The 17,611-nt window shown below is 48.8% G+C and overlaps 1 protein-coding gene across 4 annotated transcripts in view; it reads left to right on the top strand.

Moving 5' to 3' along the window:
• Sema4f (sema domain, immunoglobulin domain (Ig), transmembrane domain (TM) and short cytoplasmic domain, (semaphorin) 4F) overlaps positions 1 to 14,448 on the top strand; it is a 29,584-nt gene extending 15,136 nt beyond the window's left edge. For 2 of the 4 annotated variants that reach the window (XM_005385480.2, XM_005385478.2), the window contains 9 exons: positions 5,677 to 5,796; positions 5,895 to 6,046; positions 6,822 to 7,000; positions 7,193 to 7,340; positions 7,472 to 7,694; positions 7,828 to 7,937; positions 8,049 to 8,209; positions 11,287 to 11,345; positions 12,208 to 14,448. In XM_005385480.2, the coding sequence (XP_005385537.1) occupies positions 5,677 to 5,796; positions 5,895 to 6,046; positions 6,822 to 7,000; positions 7,193 to 7,340; positions 7,472 to 7,694; positions 7,828 to 7,937; positions 8,049 to 8,209; positions 11,287 to 11,345; positions 12,208 to 12,818 (1,763 nt within the window). In that variant the 3' untranslated portion in view covers positions 12,819 to 14,448. The remainder of the gene's footprint in view (positions 1 to 5,676; positions 5,797 to 5,894; positions 6,047 to 6,821; positions 7,001 to 7,192; positions 7,341 to 7,471; positions 7,695 to 7,827; positions 7,938 to 8,048; positions 8,210 to 11,286; positions 11,346 to 12,207) is intronic. The other 2 variants (XM_005385481.2, XM_005385479.2) reach the window with 2 other exon arrangements.
• The last annotated feature ends 3,163 nt before the right edge of the window (positions 14,449 to 17,611 follow it).

The following is a 17,611-nucleotide window of genomic DNA, read 5'->3' as shown; positions in this document are numbered from 1 at the left end:
CTTGCCAGGCAGGCGCTTTTGCCACTGAGCTAAATCCCCAGCCCCTCATGGATAGATTTTAATAAATTGCTCTCTGACCACCTGGTTAGCCTGACCACCAGTGATGAGCCTGTTTCATCACACCTTTGTAAGTTCCAAGTAATATGGTTACCAAGTATCCAAAAAAGCAATGGTTTCCTCCTTTGTGGTTTTTTTTTTTTTTTTTTTTTTTTTTTTTTTGGTACCAGGAATCGAACTGTGGACCTTGTGCTTGCCAGGCAGGCACTGTGCCACTGAGCTCTCTCCCTGGCCCCCTCCTCTGTATTTTGATTGGCATTTCTACTAATGTTGAATAATTTTTCATGTGTTTATTAGTATTTGTATGTCTTTTGGGAAAAGCTTCAAAAGTCTAGCTTTCAAATATGGCATTTATCAGTTACTACCCTTAGATAAAATTAGCAGAGTGATCTCAGTGGTTTATTAGTACTGTTCAAGTTTGGAAAAGTGTATTTTGACAGTAACGTTTAGCCTAAAATCCCCCGTGACTCTTTCTCAGTCTTCATGGTAGTTTTTTTTTTTTTTTTTTCTGTCTTCTGCTCCTCCTTTAAGTGTTAGGGCTCCTTAGCCTCCACCAAGCAGCCTCTTGCTCAGTGCCGTTGTGATCTCAGCCAGCCCTGTGGCTGCTTTTTCTCCCACATTCTGATGCCTCCCCAGTCGGTACTTCCCTCCCAGACGTTACTGAGGTATAGGCCACATACCCAGCTGCCTTTCAGATGTCTCCACTTGGATGTCCCACGGGGTTCTCAGAATCATCATGTCCCAAGCTGAGATCATCAGCTTCGGTCACTTTCTCCAAAAGTGCTCCTCCACCAGCATTTCTGAGTGCGCAGTGTCACCAGGCACTCGAGCTACAGGCAGCAGTCGGTCTGTCTTGGTTCCTCCTTCCTGGATCCTGTAATAAATCAGGCTTTCTTCAAGATGAGCAGAAGCTTGTGCTGTTTCTCTTCGGGAGCCCATCCTGTGCTTTTTTTATCCACTTCTTTCGGTCCCATTGTATCTCGTGACCTGCCCAGGAGTGCTGCACATTGTTTGTTGCAAATGCACAGACTGCTTCCACCTTTTGGGGGCCAAGCCCACCCCTTAAATCCACGTGTCTGTCCAGAATTAGCATTCATACACAGAAACAAGATGGTTATAGAAATCCTACATGTCCTGGAGTGTTGGACACGCCTGTAATCCCAGCACGCAGGAGGCTGAGGCAAGAGGATCATTGCAAGTTCGAGGCCAGCCTGGGCTACAAAGTGAGTTCAAGGCCAGCCTGAACTGCAGAGCGAGACCTTGTCTCAAACAAACAAACAAACAAGAAAGAAATCTTACATGACCAACAGAGGGAAAAGTAAACAGGGCATCTTCAGTGACCTAATTATGTCTTACTAAATGGCTGTTAAAAGCATTCAGCTGCCTCAGTACTTAGATAAGGAACTGAAGAGCATTGCAGTAGGAGCTATCTACCCTAAAAAACATCTGAATGTGAGGAGAAAAGGAGGTGGAAAAAGCAGGGCCAGGACGTTTAAAATCTTTTGGAAACTTAAGAGCCTGGTGTAGTGGTGCACACTTGTAATCCTAGCACTTGGTGGGGTGGGGCAGGCTGAGGCAGGAGGATCACTGAGAGTGTGAGGCCAGCCTGGGCTATGTAGTGAACTCAAAGCCAGTCTGAACTACACAAGGGGACCTTGTCTCAAAAAACAGACAGACAACCTAGTGAGCAGATAGTTCTGTTTTTAAAAGTGAGCATTTTGCCATCAGAATGGAAAATGGAAACCCCCCGTGGTGTAGTGAAATATTCCCTGTCATGACACACATCCCAGCGTGTCAGTTTTGGGGTGCTAACACATTTGGGAGGCCTGTGTTCACAGGCTTTCCATCTGTGCACAAATAGGGATCCATTTTCACACATCTGATTTTTCTTCAGCTCTGATTCTTTGTTTTGGGGCTTTCAATCTTTTTGTTTTAATTTCTCAAACGAAATATCTTAATTTTAGGGTCACAAAAGTAAAAGATTATAAGTACAAAAAAGTGAATACAAAAACATAAAAAGAAAATCACTTCTGATTCCGTTAATCAGAAATAAACATTGTTAACACTGTAGAGTTACAGCTCCTTCAAAACTCTGTCCTATCCCTGCAGATAGTACATAATATATTTTTAAAAACAGGGCAGAATTAGCGTCAGTATTCTTCCCCCCTCTAACTAGCTTGTCTACAGAACTCAACTTTGTGGGCATCACTGTTCTGCAGATCATCTTTTACCAATGGTAAGATGTGTATTGTAATTTTTACTGACTTGATCCATTCAGCACAAATTTGCCCAAAGATTACATGTTCAGGGATGTTTTGTGATGTGAACATTGCAATCCCGTTGTCCTGGAATTAGGAGTTGATAGTGTCTTGGAGAATCTAGGTCACACAGTGGTCCTGTGTCCTCCTGCCCTCGTGACTGTAACGGCTGCTGTGTCTTCTGTGTGTAAGACTGTCACAGTCCCTTGGTCCTGCTACTTCCTCCCAGTGTGTCTGATCCTCCTGCAGTCCTGTGGGTCAGTGACCTTCTGTTATTTCACCCTGAGTGTTCTCTTCTGCATTCCTAGTTCCTGTGTTACTAGCTCCCCCACTGACCGCTTAAGACATTTTGGGACCCTTTATTTCCATCCATTGTTGGGTTTTTGCATGGTGATCTGTAGTCTTTTTACAGTTTCTAGAATATTAATGATTATTTTTTCTCCAATTCCATACTCTAAGCCATATTCCCTGAATAAATGTAACTGTCTCCTGTACCACACCTTTCAATCTTGGGGTATCCACCACACAGATACTGCATCTTCAGTGACCTAATTATGTCTTACTAAATGGCTGTTAAAAGCATTCAGCTGCCTCATTACTTAGATAAGGAAACGGAGAATGTTGGAGTAGGAGCTGTCTCCCCTAAACAACGTCTGAACACAGAGAGAACCTGAAGCTGTCAGACTTTTGGCTTTAGGCTATTTTGTGTATTGTACTGGTGGGAAGAATTTTCAAACCAGCCCTTCTGTATCAACACTTTCCCCTTTGGAAGTACAGAGGGCCGGGTCATTTGCTGCCCCATTTACTGCTAGGACCTATAATCAATATTTGGTTTTTCTGGTCTGAAATTCTCTGGAAGGGAATACAATACTGTTTTATAGCTCCCTTTCTCCTTCTGATAGCATAGAGCTCTTTGAGCTTTCACGAGGAGCTGCAACTCGCTGAAAGCCTACCGTGCGCCAGATCCCAGCTGGGGCTCTGTAGTTGCTCTCATCCAGTCTCTGCGCCTTCTCTGAGTGGAAGGTGGTGTTATCCTTATTCTACATTTGAAGAAGCTGAGGTTTAGAAAAGTTACCTTGCCCAGGATCATACAGCTAGTAATAGTCAGGGTTCTAATGAAAGTCCTCCTGGCTCCAAATCACTTGGATGCTTTACATAATTTCCAGTGATGGAACAGTCTCCCTTTCCATTCCCTGAGGAGGTTTCCAGCCTCCCCTCCTCCACTGCTGCCCTCAGAATCCTCCCGGTGCCCCTTTTTTTTGCTCTTCATAGACCTTTTTCTAGGCCAGTTGTCTTACCAGTGCCTGCCACATGCAGCTTTTCTGGAGCATGTGTGGCCCTCGGGTGGTGATTCTTCCCTCCATATGGCTTTCTCCTGCTTCCCCAGCAAGCAGAACCCTGAAAGATCATGTAAGGCCTCCATGCACCAGCTCCCAGCACAGCAGTCCTCCTTGCTGCTCCAGCTCTCTGACCTAGTCTGCAGCAGCTCCTTGTTCCCTTAAGTGGGGGACACTTGCCTCATTTTGCCTTCCTCCCTACTGCCTCCTGTTGTTCATGTTGGAACTTAGACAGGATGTATGATGACTCTCAAGGTACTGACTGGGCCCGTTTCCTAGACCCTTCTCTTTAATTGCCTTCTTGTGTCTCTGACCCATGTCCTGAAGGCACATCTACCTTAGCATGGCTGAGCCGGAACTCATTTCCCCTCCATTGCCTCCTTCGTGGACCCTTTCTATCATTTCCTGGCTTGGGTGATAACATCACAATCTGCTGTCATCAGTTGTGTAAGTCTGAGGACATTATTTTACTCCATGTTCTCATAGCTCATGTTTAGTTGATTTTCAGACCTCGTTAATGGATTCTACTTTGCAAATATCTTCTAAATCCATCTCCTTTATTATGTCTACCTTGTCTTTGTCCTGGCCTTCTACACTTGCCTGGACTGTGCGAATGGCCAGTAAGTAGTAGTATCTTTTCAAAAAAAAATAAAACTGATTATGTCACTCTCCTCTTAAAAAATACCTCTGCCCTTTTCCTCCTTCCTGCAGGACACAGTCCATGTTGCTGGTCTGGCAGAACATATTCTTCACAGTTGGGAGACCATCTTCACCCCTCCAGCATTATCTCTGCTCACCTGCCCTGCCTGGGCCCCCCTCTCTGCCCCTTTGGGCTTCAGCCACCACTATTCCCGCATGCATGCTATGGCTCGCCTCTTTGCTGCTTGCCTGTCTTCTCCCCAAAGTCCTCCTGGTATGACAGATTTCTCATTCTTCAGACACGCTGGGTCCCAGGTAGAAGTAGCTGGATTCTCCTGTGTAGCTCCTCTCCTGCCATCTGCTAGTTCAAGCCTCCTACTGTCTGATTATGTGGTTGTCTTCTGGCTCAGATGGGAATTCTTGAGGGCAGTGATGTACTCAACACCCAACATAGTGAGTGCCTTGTTACACAGCCGGTGGTGAAAGCACGTCATCTTGTTCTCCCCAGAGTACCTGGCTGTGCAGGCCTGCTCCAGGTGTCCGTGACCTTCTACGATTCACTGTCTTCCTACTCATGTCTGAGTCCTTGGCAGCAGTCATAGTTCCTTCCCATTCAGCCCAAAGAACTGCACCTCCTTTCCATCCCAGGGTGATGATTTTCTCTTCTCAAACCCTCAGCATGCCTGCACCGTCTCTGCTCCTCCACTGTATAGGAGAGAGGACCCAATTTCTTTGCTGCTCATCCCCTGGGCTTGTGTTTTCTCAGGTTTTCACAAACGGGGGCCCAACCCTCTTGCATCAGAATAATTATGATTGCTTGTTTGCGGTGCGGGGTGTTGGGGTGCCCCTTAGTTCTGCTGAGTGAGAATGTCTAGCACCAGAGATTTGTATTTGGATTAAGCCCCTGAGGGATTCTAGTGTATCCTAGAGCTGTGACTTGTTGCAAAGCAGTGCATACTTACTGATATGCAGAAAGAGCACTGGTTCCCTCGGACTTTACCATAGTGGAAAACTTAAGTAATACTGGAATGTGCCGCAAAGTTGGTGCTCCTCGTGGAGGCTCACAGGACAGTTAGCATATTACAGGGTTACTACACCAGCAACAAAAAATGCAAAACAAAACCTGATTTCCACCAGGGAGCTCTTTATCCTCCCTTCATACCAATGGACAGTGTGGCACAGTTTTCTCTTTAACACTGGTTGCTGTACTGCCCCGGGGCAATTTATTTTGATGTTTACTATGAAGTGGCCCCTGTGATGTGCTCAGTGGTTCCTGGCACTTAGAGGATGTTCAGGCCTGAGAGTTGCTGCCCTGCTTTACCTGCTCTGCCTTTGCTTCTCTCTGTGGGTCTCTGATAGCCTGTCTCCTCCCTGTCACCCTGCAGGGGGGGTTCTTTATACTGCCACTGTGAAAAACTACCTGGGGACAGAGCCGATTATCTCCCGGGCTGTGGGGCGCACTGAGGACTGGATTCGCATAGAGACCTTGCCAGCCTGGCTTAACGGTGGGTAGCGGGAGATGGGTCCTCTGGAATACAGACCGGGTGGAGTCTGGTTGGCCCCAGGCTATGTCTGTGGGGATCTGAGGCCGTGGTCTCCTCAGCCCCAGCCTTTGTCGCAGCCGTGGCCCTGAGCCCAGCCGAGTGGGGGGATGAAGACGGTGACGACGAAATCTACTTCTTCTTTACGGAGACTTCCCGAACATTTGACTCGTATGAGCACATCAAGGTCCCACGGGTGGCCCGTGTGTGTGCGGTGAGACCCCTGTCTGGCTGTCTGTTTGTCATCTCCTGCTGTGTGTCCTCCTGTCATTTCCTCTCTGGATCTCTGTCTTTGCATTTTTGTTCTTCGTGTTTCTCTGCCTTCTTTCCTGGGAACTTGAGGAATGTCTGGCCTCTTAGACCCCCACCATTAGCATTATGACACACGATCCATAGGAGGGGGATGAGTGTAGAAGTTAAAGGCTGGAACCGTAGCAGACAGACCTGGGTTTAAGTCCTCTTCCACCACTTGCTGTGCCTGGGCAGGATTTTTAAAAGCACATTTGAAGTTTATCTGCAGAATGAAGACAACGATGCTGAACTAGGATTGTTTTGAGGACTATATGAGGGAACCTAATAAAACACGTCATTAGCCAGGTGTGGTGGCACATGCCTGTAATCCCAGCACTTGGGAGGCTGAGGCAGGAGGATCTTGCGAGTTCGAGACCAGCCTGGGCTACAAAGTGAGCTCAAGGCCAGCCTGAACTGCAGAGCGAGAACCTGTCTCAAAAAGAAAACAAAATACAAAAAAACCACATCATTATAAGTGCACAGTTGACTTAGTTACTGGCATTGTTATTATGAGCTTATCTACTCCAGAATCTCTGTCCCTGCCGTTCCTCTATCTGTATGTCTGTTTTTGTATTTTGGTGCATGTCTCCCCGTTTTCTGTGTCTGTCCTGAAGTCCAGGAGGAAACATATTTGTCCTCATACTCCTTGCTTAATGTTAGTCTTCTAAAGAGAATTTTCCATGTTCTTGTCACGCCAGGGGGACCTTGGGGGCCGGAAGACCCTTCAGCAGAGGTGGACAACATTCCTGAAGGCTGACCTGCTGTGCCCAGGGCCTGAGCATGGCCGGGCCTCCACAGTCCTGCAGGACATGGCTGAGCTTCGACCTGATCTTGGAGTGGGGACTCCCATCTTCTATGGCATCTTTTCCTCCCAGTGGTGAGGGCTGCTGGTGTGGAGTTACAGGGTGGGAGACCGGAGGATCGGCACAGTGTCATTGCTGTCTCCTTCAGAGTGGGATAGACTCTCTCCCGTGGCTCCTTGTGTGATCTCGGGGTCATGTCTTGACAAGAGATAAGCTGCTGTTCTTTAGCTCCCTGCAGATACACTTCCAACCTGTGACTCTTCCAGGGAAGGGGCTGCCATCTCTGCTGTCTGTGCCTTCAGACCACAAGACATCCGGACAGTACTGAATGGTACCTTCAGAGAGCTAAAACATGACTGCAACAGGGGACTACCTGTCACGGACAATGACGTGCCCCAGCCCAGACCTGGAGAGGTAAGGGAGCCAGGCCAGCTCTTTAACCCGGGGCTAAATTAAAGAGCTGCCCTCAGGGCAAGAGGCACCCTCAGTGTCACTGACACTTTGTTCCCCGAGAAACTTTGTCATGCAGCCTGTGTTTGTTCTAGTGTATCACCAAGAACATGAAGCTCCAGCAGTTTGGCTCTTCACTCTCCTTGCCGGATCGCGTGCTCACCTTCATCCGGGACCACCCACTCATGGACCGGCCAGTGTTTCCCGCTGATGGGCGCCCCCTTCTGGTCACTACGGATACAGTCTACCTCAGAGTGGTGGCCCACAGGGTGACCAGCCTCTCGGGGAAACAGTATGATGTGCTCTACCTGGGTACAGGTATATTTAATAGTCAAACAAGTTGCCATATAGTATATACCCTCATCACAGAGGGGACCCCTACTACATACAGGCATCAGAGTCCCACGCCCAGGGGCAGTTAGGCCATTATTCTTACCCCTTTGTCTCCTAGAGGATGGACACTTGCACCGAGCAGTGCGCGTTGGAACCCAGCTTAGTGTCCTGGAGGATCTGGCCTTGTTCCCAGAGCCGCAGCCGGTGGAGAGCATGAAATTGTACCATGTGAGTTACAGACTGGGGAAAACCCAGTAGGGAGACGTGTGAGTATAGACACGGGTGACCCTGAAGTCTGGGAGGTGCAGCATATCCCTCTTCCCTGCTCCCTTTCTGTAGGGCTGGCTCCTGGTTGGCTCCCGTACCGAGGTGACACAAGTGAACACAACCAACTGCGGTCGTCTCCAGAGCTGCTCAGAGTGTATCCTGGCCCAGGACCCTGCCTGTGCCTGGAGTTTCCGGCTGGAAGCGTGTGTGGCCCATGCTGGGGAGCACCAAGGGTGAGAGCAGCTGCATCGGTTTCTGCCTGCTGTTCCGGGGCTTTGCCCGTTCCTCATCCGCTGATGCCATCCTGGCTCTGTTTATTCTTTTCTGTTGATGTCTGTGTCACTTGCATGTCCATCTGTCACCTTATACTAACTCCATCTGTCTGTCCATCTGGTGCTACCTCATTAGTGTCTTTGCCTCTCTGCTAGACCTGTCCTGAGAGCAGGACTGGGTCCGTGTCAGTGAGTGACGACAGGGAGACTGACGCTCCCTGTCCGTCAGAGAGACAGTTCTCTGGGAGGCCATTCCCAGTTTCCATCTTACAGGAGCTCTCAGAAGTGTTTCCACAGCCACCCATTCCGCTTTTCTTTCTTGAACTCTGCATTCTCTCCCCCTGATCCAGCTACTGATCGTTGATATGCCTCAGGGTTCTGTCCTGGCCCTTTCTCATTACATCTCCACACACTTGGGGTGATTTCATTCCTGCTGTTTCCAAAATCATATGAGTGCTGAGGACAACCACAAATTTATCTAGGTTGAGCTACAGCATTCCCTATCCAGCTCCTACCTGATAGTCCCCTTGGATGTTCTGTAAGCAACTCAAATTGAGCAAGTCTGAGTATGTACTATTGTTCATTATTTCTCTTCTAGTTCTCATTTCAATAGAGGGACCTCTGTCCCTTCCGCTGCTCAAGCCAGATATGGCCACGTCATATTAAAGTTTGTTCCGAGTCCACTTCTGGTATCCCCCAGTCTGCCTTCATCCTATCACCCCTATGTCACCACTCCAGTCCAAGTCCTCCACTTTTTTTTTTTACTTTGTAACTGGACTACTTTAATAACCTTCTAATTGTTATCCTCTTGTCCAGTTTTGGCTCCTATCATATGCATGCCCCTTAGCAGCTAGCCCAAAAACATGTATCATGTGGAAGAAAAGCCAGGACATTGTATTCATCCTAAATATTTCAATATAGATCTACACTAGATAAAGACACTCTTGAAAACTGTTATTGTAGGAAGTTTCAAACATATTCAGAAGTAGACAAACTAATATAATGGGTTTCCACGTATCTAGCCTCAGTTTCAACAACCATCAACTCCTGGCCACTCTTGCTTCATGAATAACCCTGCTCCCTTCCAATGATTTTGAAACACATCTTAGATGTCATGTCACTTCATCCATACATTTTTGTTTATCTCTAATACATAAGGGCTCTTTCAAAACATAATCATTATGTTGTAGAATAGATGTTATCGTTACTGCACCAAAAACTTAATTTCTTAGTGTCATCAAATATTCAGTTGTCTCAGTTTCTTTTCTCATTGCTGGGATAAAATGCCTGATATCTACAAGTTAAAGGAGGAGAGCTCACAGTTTGTGTAGAGGTTTCAGTCCGTAGTCCGCTAGCCCCAAGGCAGGGTGGCACGGCAGAGCAGAAACAGTCCATGGCAGGCCAGGGACAAGGAAATGAGTATGCCTTCTTTTTGTCCCTGTATATTCCATCCAGGCTACATGCCTATTGATTGGTGCCACCCACAGCCAGGATGGAGCTCCCCTCTTCAGTGAATCCATTCAGTCACACCCAGAACTATGCTAATCCAATCAGGGGACTGATCCAGATTATCACACACCCTTAATCCATACTCATGCACTCCAGATCCACCTACCTCTGAAAAGCCCCACCTATAAGCACTTGAGGCATTAGGGGGGCATCTAGATGCAAACCATAACACCAGTCAATATTCCAGTTTCTCCATTTGCGTATACTTAAAATGTTAGTCTGTCAGACTTGACATGTTGCTAACTGGGAATGTAAAGTGACTTTAAGGTGTCAGGCTTGGTCAGCTTCACAGTTTTGGTTAAGGATTTTCACCTGATTTTTTAGTTTCTTTTGTGAGAACTTTAATCCTCTTAAGACAAAAGCAAATGCTTTATTCTTTCTTTTATGGTTCTAATATTGATTGAGATAAGAATTTCACTGGTTTGGCCTGGCATGGTGGCATGCGCCTGTAATCCCAGCACTTGGGAGGCTGAGGCAGGAGGATCACTTTGAGTTCAAGGCCAGCGTGGGCTACAAGGTGAGCCCAAGACCAGCCTGAACTGCATAGTGAGACCCTGTCTGAAAAAAAAAATTCACTGGTCTTAGATATCCTTTGTACTTGAGCCTGAAGGGTTGTTTTAAAACATGTATGAATTTGGGAGGTCGTGTGTATGCATGTCTTAGGTTCTACACCTTCTGCCTTCCGTACTTCAATTTGCAGAAGAAAGAAAAACATAGATTATGAGGTGGCCCCACTGTACATAGGGTCTTTGCACTTTCCCCACTCTCAGCTAAACTGATCAGGCTTGGGTTCATACTAGTCTTAGAACTCATTTCAAGGGCTTCAGTTCGTGTTGAAGGAGTTCACACTTAAACGGAGTCTCTCTGGTTGAGGCTTTCAGGTTGCTCAGGCTTTTACCTGTCTTCTCCTGACAGTCCCAGTGGAGTTCTCAGGGGCCTCCCCTCCTCAGGTGGTGGTGCCAGAGGGCTCAGTAGAGAGTGACCCATCGTGCTGTCATAGCCTTCCCAGATCCTGGGAAAACCCGGATTGTGCTGTTGGAAACAGATCCGTGAGAAGCCAGTATATGTCAGCACCTGTAGGGAGAGAGTTCCTCTTTGAGACAAGCTACTTTCACGAAACTTACACTCATGGAATTTTTGCTTAGATTTTACAGAAAACAAACTTGCTCTTTCTGTTAATGGAAAAACAGAAACTATAGTTTGTATGTTTTTTTTTTTTTTTTTTCCTTAGAGAAACCTTGTGGTTGTGGATAGTCAGATCTGTTTCTTAGAAGAATCCCATTTCTTTTCAAGCACACCCACCAGACATCTTTAAAATAGATAATGGTCTACTAGAAGTAAGCGTAGAGTTGGACCTGGCAAATATGCAGTACATAAGGGGTACCGGGGAAAGATCTGGTGATGAGAATGTTAACTCATTTCAGGGGTGATTTGGCAGGAGATTCAATGAGGGAGTAAATGTTCCATGGTACTGAGAGAGTGGAAAAGAATGTTGACATTGGGTTTACCAGTTATTCTTCTCCTTATAGACTGGTCCAAGACATAGAGTCAGCGGATGTCTCTTCTTTGTGTCCCAAAGAGCCTGGAGGTGTGTATGGTTTGGGGAACCATGGGTGGAATGGATAGAACGGGGTTAGAAAGCTGTCCATGCTTTAAAACTTGGATCCTGGAAAACATGGCAGCCAGTGACCTGAATCCTTACCCTGTGGGCTAAGGATTCTCTGGTGAGTGCATGATTCCCTGTGCTGCCGTGCGGGACCTCTGCCCTGAGGCCGCCATCCCAGTTCTCCTTCCTCCCTGAAAGAGTGTGTGTAAATACATCGGCATTCATAGCAGAGCTGGCCACATGTGCGTGAGTGACTGGGCTGAGGCTTAGGTGTCCCGGGGTCGAGGGGGAAGGTTGGAATGGGCGAATTCCCCGCACAGCTCCACACCCCACACGCAGTGGGGAAGCAGCTTTCTTTTCTAACAGGCAGCAAAACACTGCCCCTCTCTTTATTCACCCATAACCTTTTTCTAAATTTGAGTAGAGAGAAGGGTCCTTCTGGGTGGGAAGGGCCCTGGTATGTGTGACCCCATCCTTCTTTTTGCTTTTGCCCTTTGGTTGCCAGCACTGCCATGCCATAGGGTGGCATTTGGGGTAAATCCTTTTTAGCTTGTTCCCATGGTGCTGTCTCCTGTCTGATACCACCCAGCATTTCTGTCCTGTCCATCAAATGTCAACCTGAAACCAGGTGCGGTGGCACACGCCTGTGGTCCCATTACTCAAGAGGCTGAGGCAGGAGGATTGTTGTGAGTTTGAGACCAGCCTGGGCTACAAAGTGAGCTCAAGGCCAGCCTGAACTGCATAGTGAGACCCTGTCTCAAAAAGACAAAAAAAACCAAACAGCAACAAAAAAAGAATGTCAACCTGTAATCTCACTTTTTGTGCCTGTGATGTCTCTCTGCAGAACACCCGGTAGTGTTTGAAGTTCCTGTGGCCACATCTGCACATGTGGTCTTGCCGTGTTCCCCCAGCTCGGCCTGGGCATCCTGCGTATGGCATCAGCCCAGTGGAATGACTGCTCTCACCCCTCGGCGGGATGGGCTAGAGGTGGTGGTGACCCCGGGGACTATGGGTGCCTATGCCTGTGAATGTCGGGAGGGTGGGGCAGCTCGGGTGGTAGCAGCTTACAGCTTGGTATGGGGCAGCCAGCAGGGTCCTTCAACCCAGGCCCACACAGTGGGGGCTGGACTGGCTGGCTTCTTCATGGGGACTGTTGTAGCATCTCTGACTCTCCTCTTGATTGGTCGGCGTCAGCAGAGACGGAGGCAGAGGGAACTCCTGGCTAGAGACAAGGTAGGCTTAGACCTGGGGGCCCCACCATCTGGGACCACAAGCTACAGCCAAGACCCTCCCTCCCCTTCTCCTGAAGATGAGCGGTTGCCCTTGGCCCTGGCGAAGAGGGGCAGTGGCTTCGGTGGCTTCCCTCCACCCTTCCTGCTCGATCCTTGCTCGAGCCCAGCCCATATTCGGCTCACCGGGGCTCCGCTAGCCACGTGTGATGAAACATCCATCTAGAGCCAGGCAAATGGCCACTAGTGTATGAGTGAATACTGGGACAGAGTGACCACCGAGACCAGGTCTCTGCGCCTGGGAGACTGTCCTGGCCTCTCAGTTTTTGTTGGGTCTGAGTGATCTCCTAAGTATCACCTGATTCCTGATTCCTGTGAAGTTGGGGCTGCAGTGAACCGGGGTTTCCTTTCCTCCTCAACTTCTGAGCCCCTATAACCCTTCAGCCCTGGACCCCTATCTTGGGCCCCTTAGTTTTGGTGATGGGGCCCAAGACAGAGCTCTGACTTGGCTTTTTGGGTGGGCCCTGGCTAGGAGGAAGGGCCGTGGAGGTAGGTGGGGGCCAGGATGCCCTGAGTCCTTGAGATGGTTCTTTTGATTCTCCCATTTCGCTGATTCTCTGGTGAGTGCATGATTCCCTGTGCTGCCGTGCGGGACCTCTGCCCTGAGGCCTCCATCCCAGTTCTCCTTCCTCCCTGAAAGAGTGTGTGTAAATACGTCGGTGTTCATAGCAGACCTGGCCACATGTGCATGAGTGACTGGGCTGAGGCTTAGGTGTCCCGGGGTCGAGGGGGAAGGTTGGAATGGGCGCATTCCCCGCACAGCTCCACACCCCACGCACAGTGGGGAAGCGGCTTTCTTTTCTAACAGGCAGCAAACACTGCCCCTCTGTTCACTGACTCATAACCTTTTTCTAAATTTGAGTAGAGAGAAGCTCCCAAAGTGACCTTCTGGGTGGGAAGGGCCCTGGTACGTGTGAACCCATCCTTCTTTTTGCTTTTGCCCTTTGGTTGCCAGCACTGCCATGCCGTAGACACTCTTTCCCTGCCTGGAGTATAGGTGGAACCCCCCTTTCCTTGGCTACAATTAAAGATGAATTTCACAACATTCTAAATATTAGGGGACAGCAGAAGGGAAGTGCAAGCAGCTTAAAGATAGGTTGCATCAGTGACTTTACTCAGGTTGATACCTTTGCCCTAAAGCAGGAGTCCCTCACCTGGGGTCCATGGACTCCCTGAAATTGTATGCAAAACATTGTCTGTACATCGGTACGTGTGTGTCTGTATTTTTCTGGTGGGGCGGGGGGCTTTCATCAGATTCTCAAGGCCTTAACAAAGTTAAAGGATCACTGCACTTGGGTCACGCCAAGATGGTGCTGCTGCCTGTGGCCAGTCCCTGGACTTGTAGCTCCCGGAGGTCCTGTTTCTCTAGTCCATGGAAGCTGGGCTCTGCGTGTTTGAAGACACTGTCAACTCTCACCCGCTGCCCGGACCTTCCTGCTTCACATCTCCTCTGTGCTCTAGGCTTCTGCTGCTCAGTCCTGGTCTTGGCCGGTGAATGTGCCTCATTCGTCCCTGGTGAGGGACCCCTTCAAGCTCCAGTGAATGGTCCAGTCCTTTCCAGTTGGAGTTTTCTGCTCTACTTTCCTTGGCAGCAGCCTGTGAACTACTCAAGAGTCCCCTTGGGTTTGGAGTTTCAGTGGGTTTGCAGCGAAGAAACATATAATCTTAGGCATGTTTGTAACCTAGGGATACCGGTCTACTTACCTGTAACATGGGGATAGTAATACCTACCTCATGGTTGCTGCCAGGATTAAGTGAGAAAACCTGTAAACAATAAAGCACTATCTATACCAGTAGATGTTGTTATTGTAAATACTGGCTTTCTATGCCATAATCATATAGCTTAACCGTATGAAAACCATGACACACGCAGTCATCTTAAGTCCCCTGCAGTGGAAGAAGGGCCACAATAGGTTTGGAGCATGTGGTCCTTGAACTGTGGCTCTAGTTGGTGAAACACAGAATGAGAAGCGTAGAGAAAGTGAGGAAGGGTGGGCATAGGTAGGAAGGAGGCAATCCTGTATACATTTTGGTTGTTGGGTAAATTCAAGACCCAAGAGTGAAAGAAAGTATGGGAATGTGAAACCAAGTCTGGAAGAAGGAGTGAATAATGACACTATCTTTGCATCATGGTTGTGGGGGAAGCTGGCGTGTCCATGGACAAGGCCACTGAAGGACAGTACATAGTGGGACAGACTAAGGTCCCACCCCTTGTGTTCCCGCAGGGAGGATTGTTCCGATTCTGGCTGTCAGGGTCCTGCCTGGTGTTCGTACATTACCGCAGCTACCGGGTGATCCCTCCTGTTTGCATTACCTCGAGGAGATGGCTGTTCTCTGGCTCTCACTCTCAAATTTCCTTCTGCTTTTGATTCTGGTTCCTGGTGCATAAAATGATTCTTAGCCTGTTACCCGTGAGCAGTGATCTGCTCCCAATGAAGCCTACTGATGCGGAGCTAGAAAGAGATGCTCACTGCTGCTCCTACCCTCAACAGGAGGCAGAGCCATTTCCTGTCCAAGAACTCCCCCTGCTCCTCCCCTTTCCACAGCAGCCCCCAAGCTAACTCACGGCCTCAGTGATATCAGCAAAGGGCTCTTCTTAGTGCCTGCTGGGCTCTTGACACTCCTTGCTACTCTGTCCATGGTGGGAGAGGGTCATGAGCACAACTGATCTTGGTTGGCTGGAGACAGGTCTTCTCTTAAGGGTGAAGAGATAAAATTTGCCTTTTTAATTGGGCAGAGGCAAGGTTGGAATATTTAAGGATTATTTCATCACCTGGAGAGAAAACTAGCAATAAAAACAAAAGTCTTTCTACTGTCTTCTGATTCTCTCTGATGGGGCCCAGGGACATGTTTCTTTGTGACACACAGGTAGTGTGGCCAGTGGACATCAGGTGTGGTTACAGAATGGTCCACCTGGGTTCGTGTTAAACACCAGGTCCTGGTTGGGGGTGGGAAGGAGGACAAGCGGCGGAGAAAACAGTCTGGCTTCCTTGGGCTCTCAGGTGGGGCAGAAGAGCCAAGGTGATGGGTCAGGTTTGGAGGGCTGCTCCTGGGGAGAAATAAGTGCAAACTGGGACCATTCATGTTTTCAGGGGCTCCCAACCTCTGGGACTGGAGTTTTCCCAAGACACACTGGGCCCGGGGTTTAGGGCTACGGATGAATCTCGGACTCTCCCTGGTTGGTATGGTACTGCTTGTTTATGTCCCAGCTGGCACTCTTCTCGTGGACTCTGGGCCATGGCGCTGTTGAACTGCAAGCTAAATGACTTCAGCACCTGCAGCTGGAGTCATGGGACAGAAGGAGGCAGCAGCTGATGCTGGATCCCAGGACCAACATCTCTCCAGGTGCAAGCAAGTCCTTTGAGTTGAGGAGGCTGGGAATAAAATCCTCCCAAGACGGAGGTTTAGCCCAGGTGTTTTCATCATGCCTTCATGATGCTTTGACATCTGGGGCCTCGCTGATCCTGGAGAGAATGTTATGCCCATGAACAGCCAATCCCCAGAGATAGTAAAGGTCTTGTCCTGGGTGAGCCTTCATATGCAAACCAGCCATGCAGAGCCTGCACCCGACTGTCTTCTATTGAGGGCTCCCAGGGATCCTAAGCACTGGGCTCCTATTCTCCTGTCCTAATCACTTAAGGCTAAGAACCAGACAGCTAAACAGCTGCTATACCCTAAAGTCCACTGAGATTATTCAGACCAGCTGATCCCTAACTCACTCACCCAGACTTGCTCATTCCTTCCTGTGGAAACCGCAGTAAGGGCTCTCGCCCCTCCTGACCCACTTTGGGCTTCTGTGTGGCTCCCTGCCATACTCTGCCTCTGCCATCTGTTTCTAGGGATCTGTGAGTATAAACTTCTTCCTGGATGACCGTCATTTCTCTGTTTGTGTGTCTTTTTTTTTTCTGGTCCTCTTTTTGAGACAGGGTTCTGCTATGCAGTGCAGGCAGGCCTTTAACTCGCTGTGTAGCGCAGGCAGGCTTCAAACTCGAAGCAATCCTCCTGCCTCAGCCTCCCAAGTGCTGTGTGTTTTATGGTAACCAACTAAATCCTGGGTGCATTTGAAAACACCAGGGGACTCCCTGTGGGTTAAGGTTAAGGAGACTGATTAGAGCTGTCTGGGAGGTGAGGCAGAGGCCTCAGGGTAAATGCTCAGGCTTCAGGCCTCCACAGGCATGTTATGTGTCTTTCAGGGGCTTCTAGTCAACTGGCACTGATCAGAATTCTTCCCTGAGTGCCCAAGAACAGTCTCAAGACCCCTTTGTGTTTGATACGCTCTATAAGAGGGAAGAAAGCAGAAGCAGCCAATCCTTGAGGTGAGGGCGGCGGTGGTGCTTTATTCTCGGAGCGCTAGACTTGTACCCTGCTTCCATGCAGCTTCTCTAGCAGTGACAGACCTCCTGTGGGATGGAATGTGTTTGCATGGGGACAGTTGTGGCCTGGAGGATTGTGGAACGTGTCCCCATGATTTGCTATGGAGGGAGGAGGCTGCCCACTCTTTGTCTGTGTGGCCTGGGATGATGCCATTCCTAGCAGCAATCATAAGAACCAGAAGCTCTTCTGCCCTTTGCCAAGAGCCACACGTGCCTCCTGGATTCTTGTGCAATTCTAGGGAGAGGGATGGCCGCCCCCAAGATGGCTGACATCAAATACCTCACCTCTCAGGTGACTGGTAGCTAGTCAACAAAGTTGATTTGATTGGTAGAAATAAAGGAATTCTTGTACTAATAAGTTTGTGGCGGAAAATTGCTGCTTGCTATACTCACATCAGTGTTCTAAAATTAGCTGAGTCGGGAGCACATGCATTAAGAACCTGCCTACAGGCCAGGAGTGGTGGTGCACGCCTGTAATCCCAGCACTCGGGAGGCTGAGGCAGGAGGATCATTGCAAGTTTGATACCAGCCTGGGCTACAAAGTGAGCTCAAGGCCAGCCTGAACTGCATAGCGAGACCCTGTCTC

This window comes from Chinchilla lanigera, unplaced genomic scaffold, assembly GCF_000276665.1.
Source record: "Chinchilla lanigera isolate Chin_1 unplaced genomic scaffold, ChiLan1.0 scaffold00023, whole genome shotgun sequence".
NCBI classification, from domain to species: domain Eukaryota; kingdom Metazoa; phylum Chordata; class Mammalia; order Rodentia; family Chinchillidae; genus Chinchilla; species Chinchilla lanigera.
The sequence above is the reverse complement of the archived record's forward strand: the minus strand, read 5'-3'. Positions and strand labels throughout refer to the sequence as shown.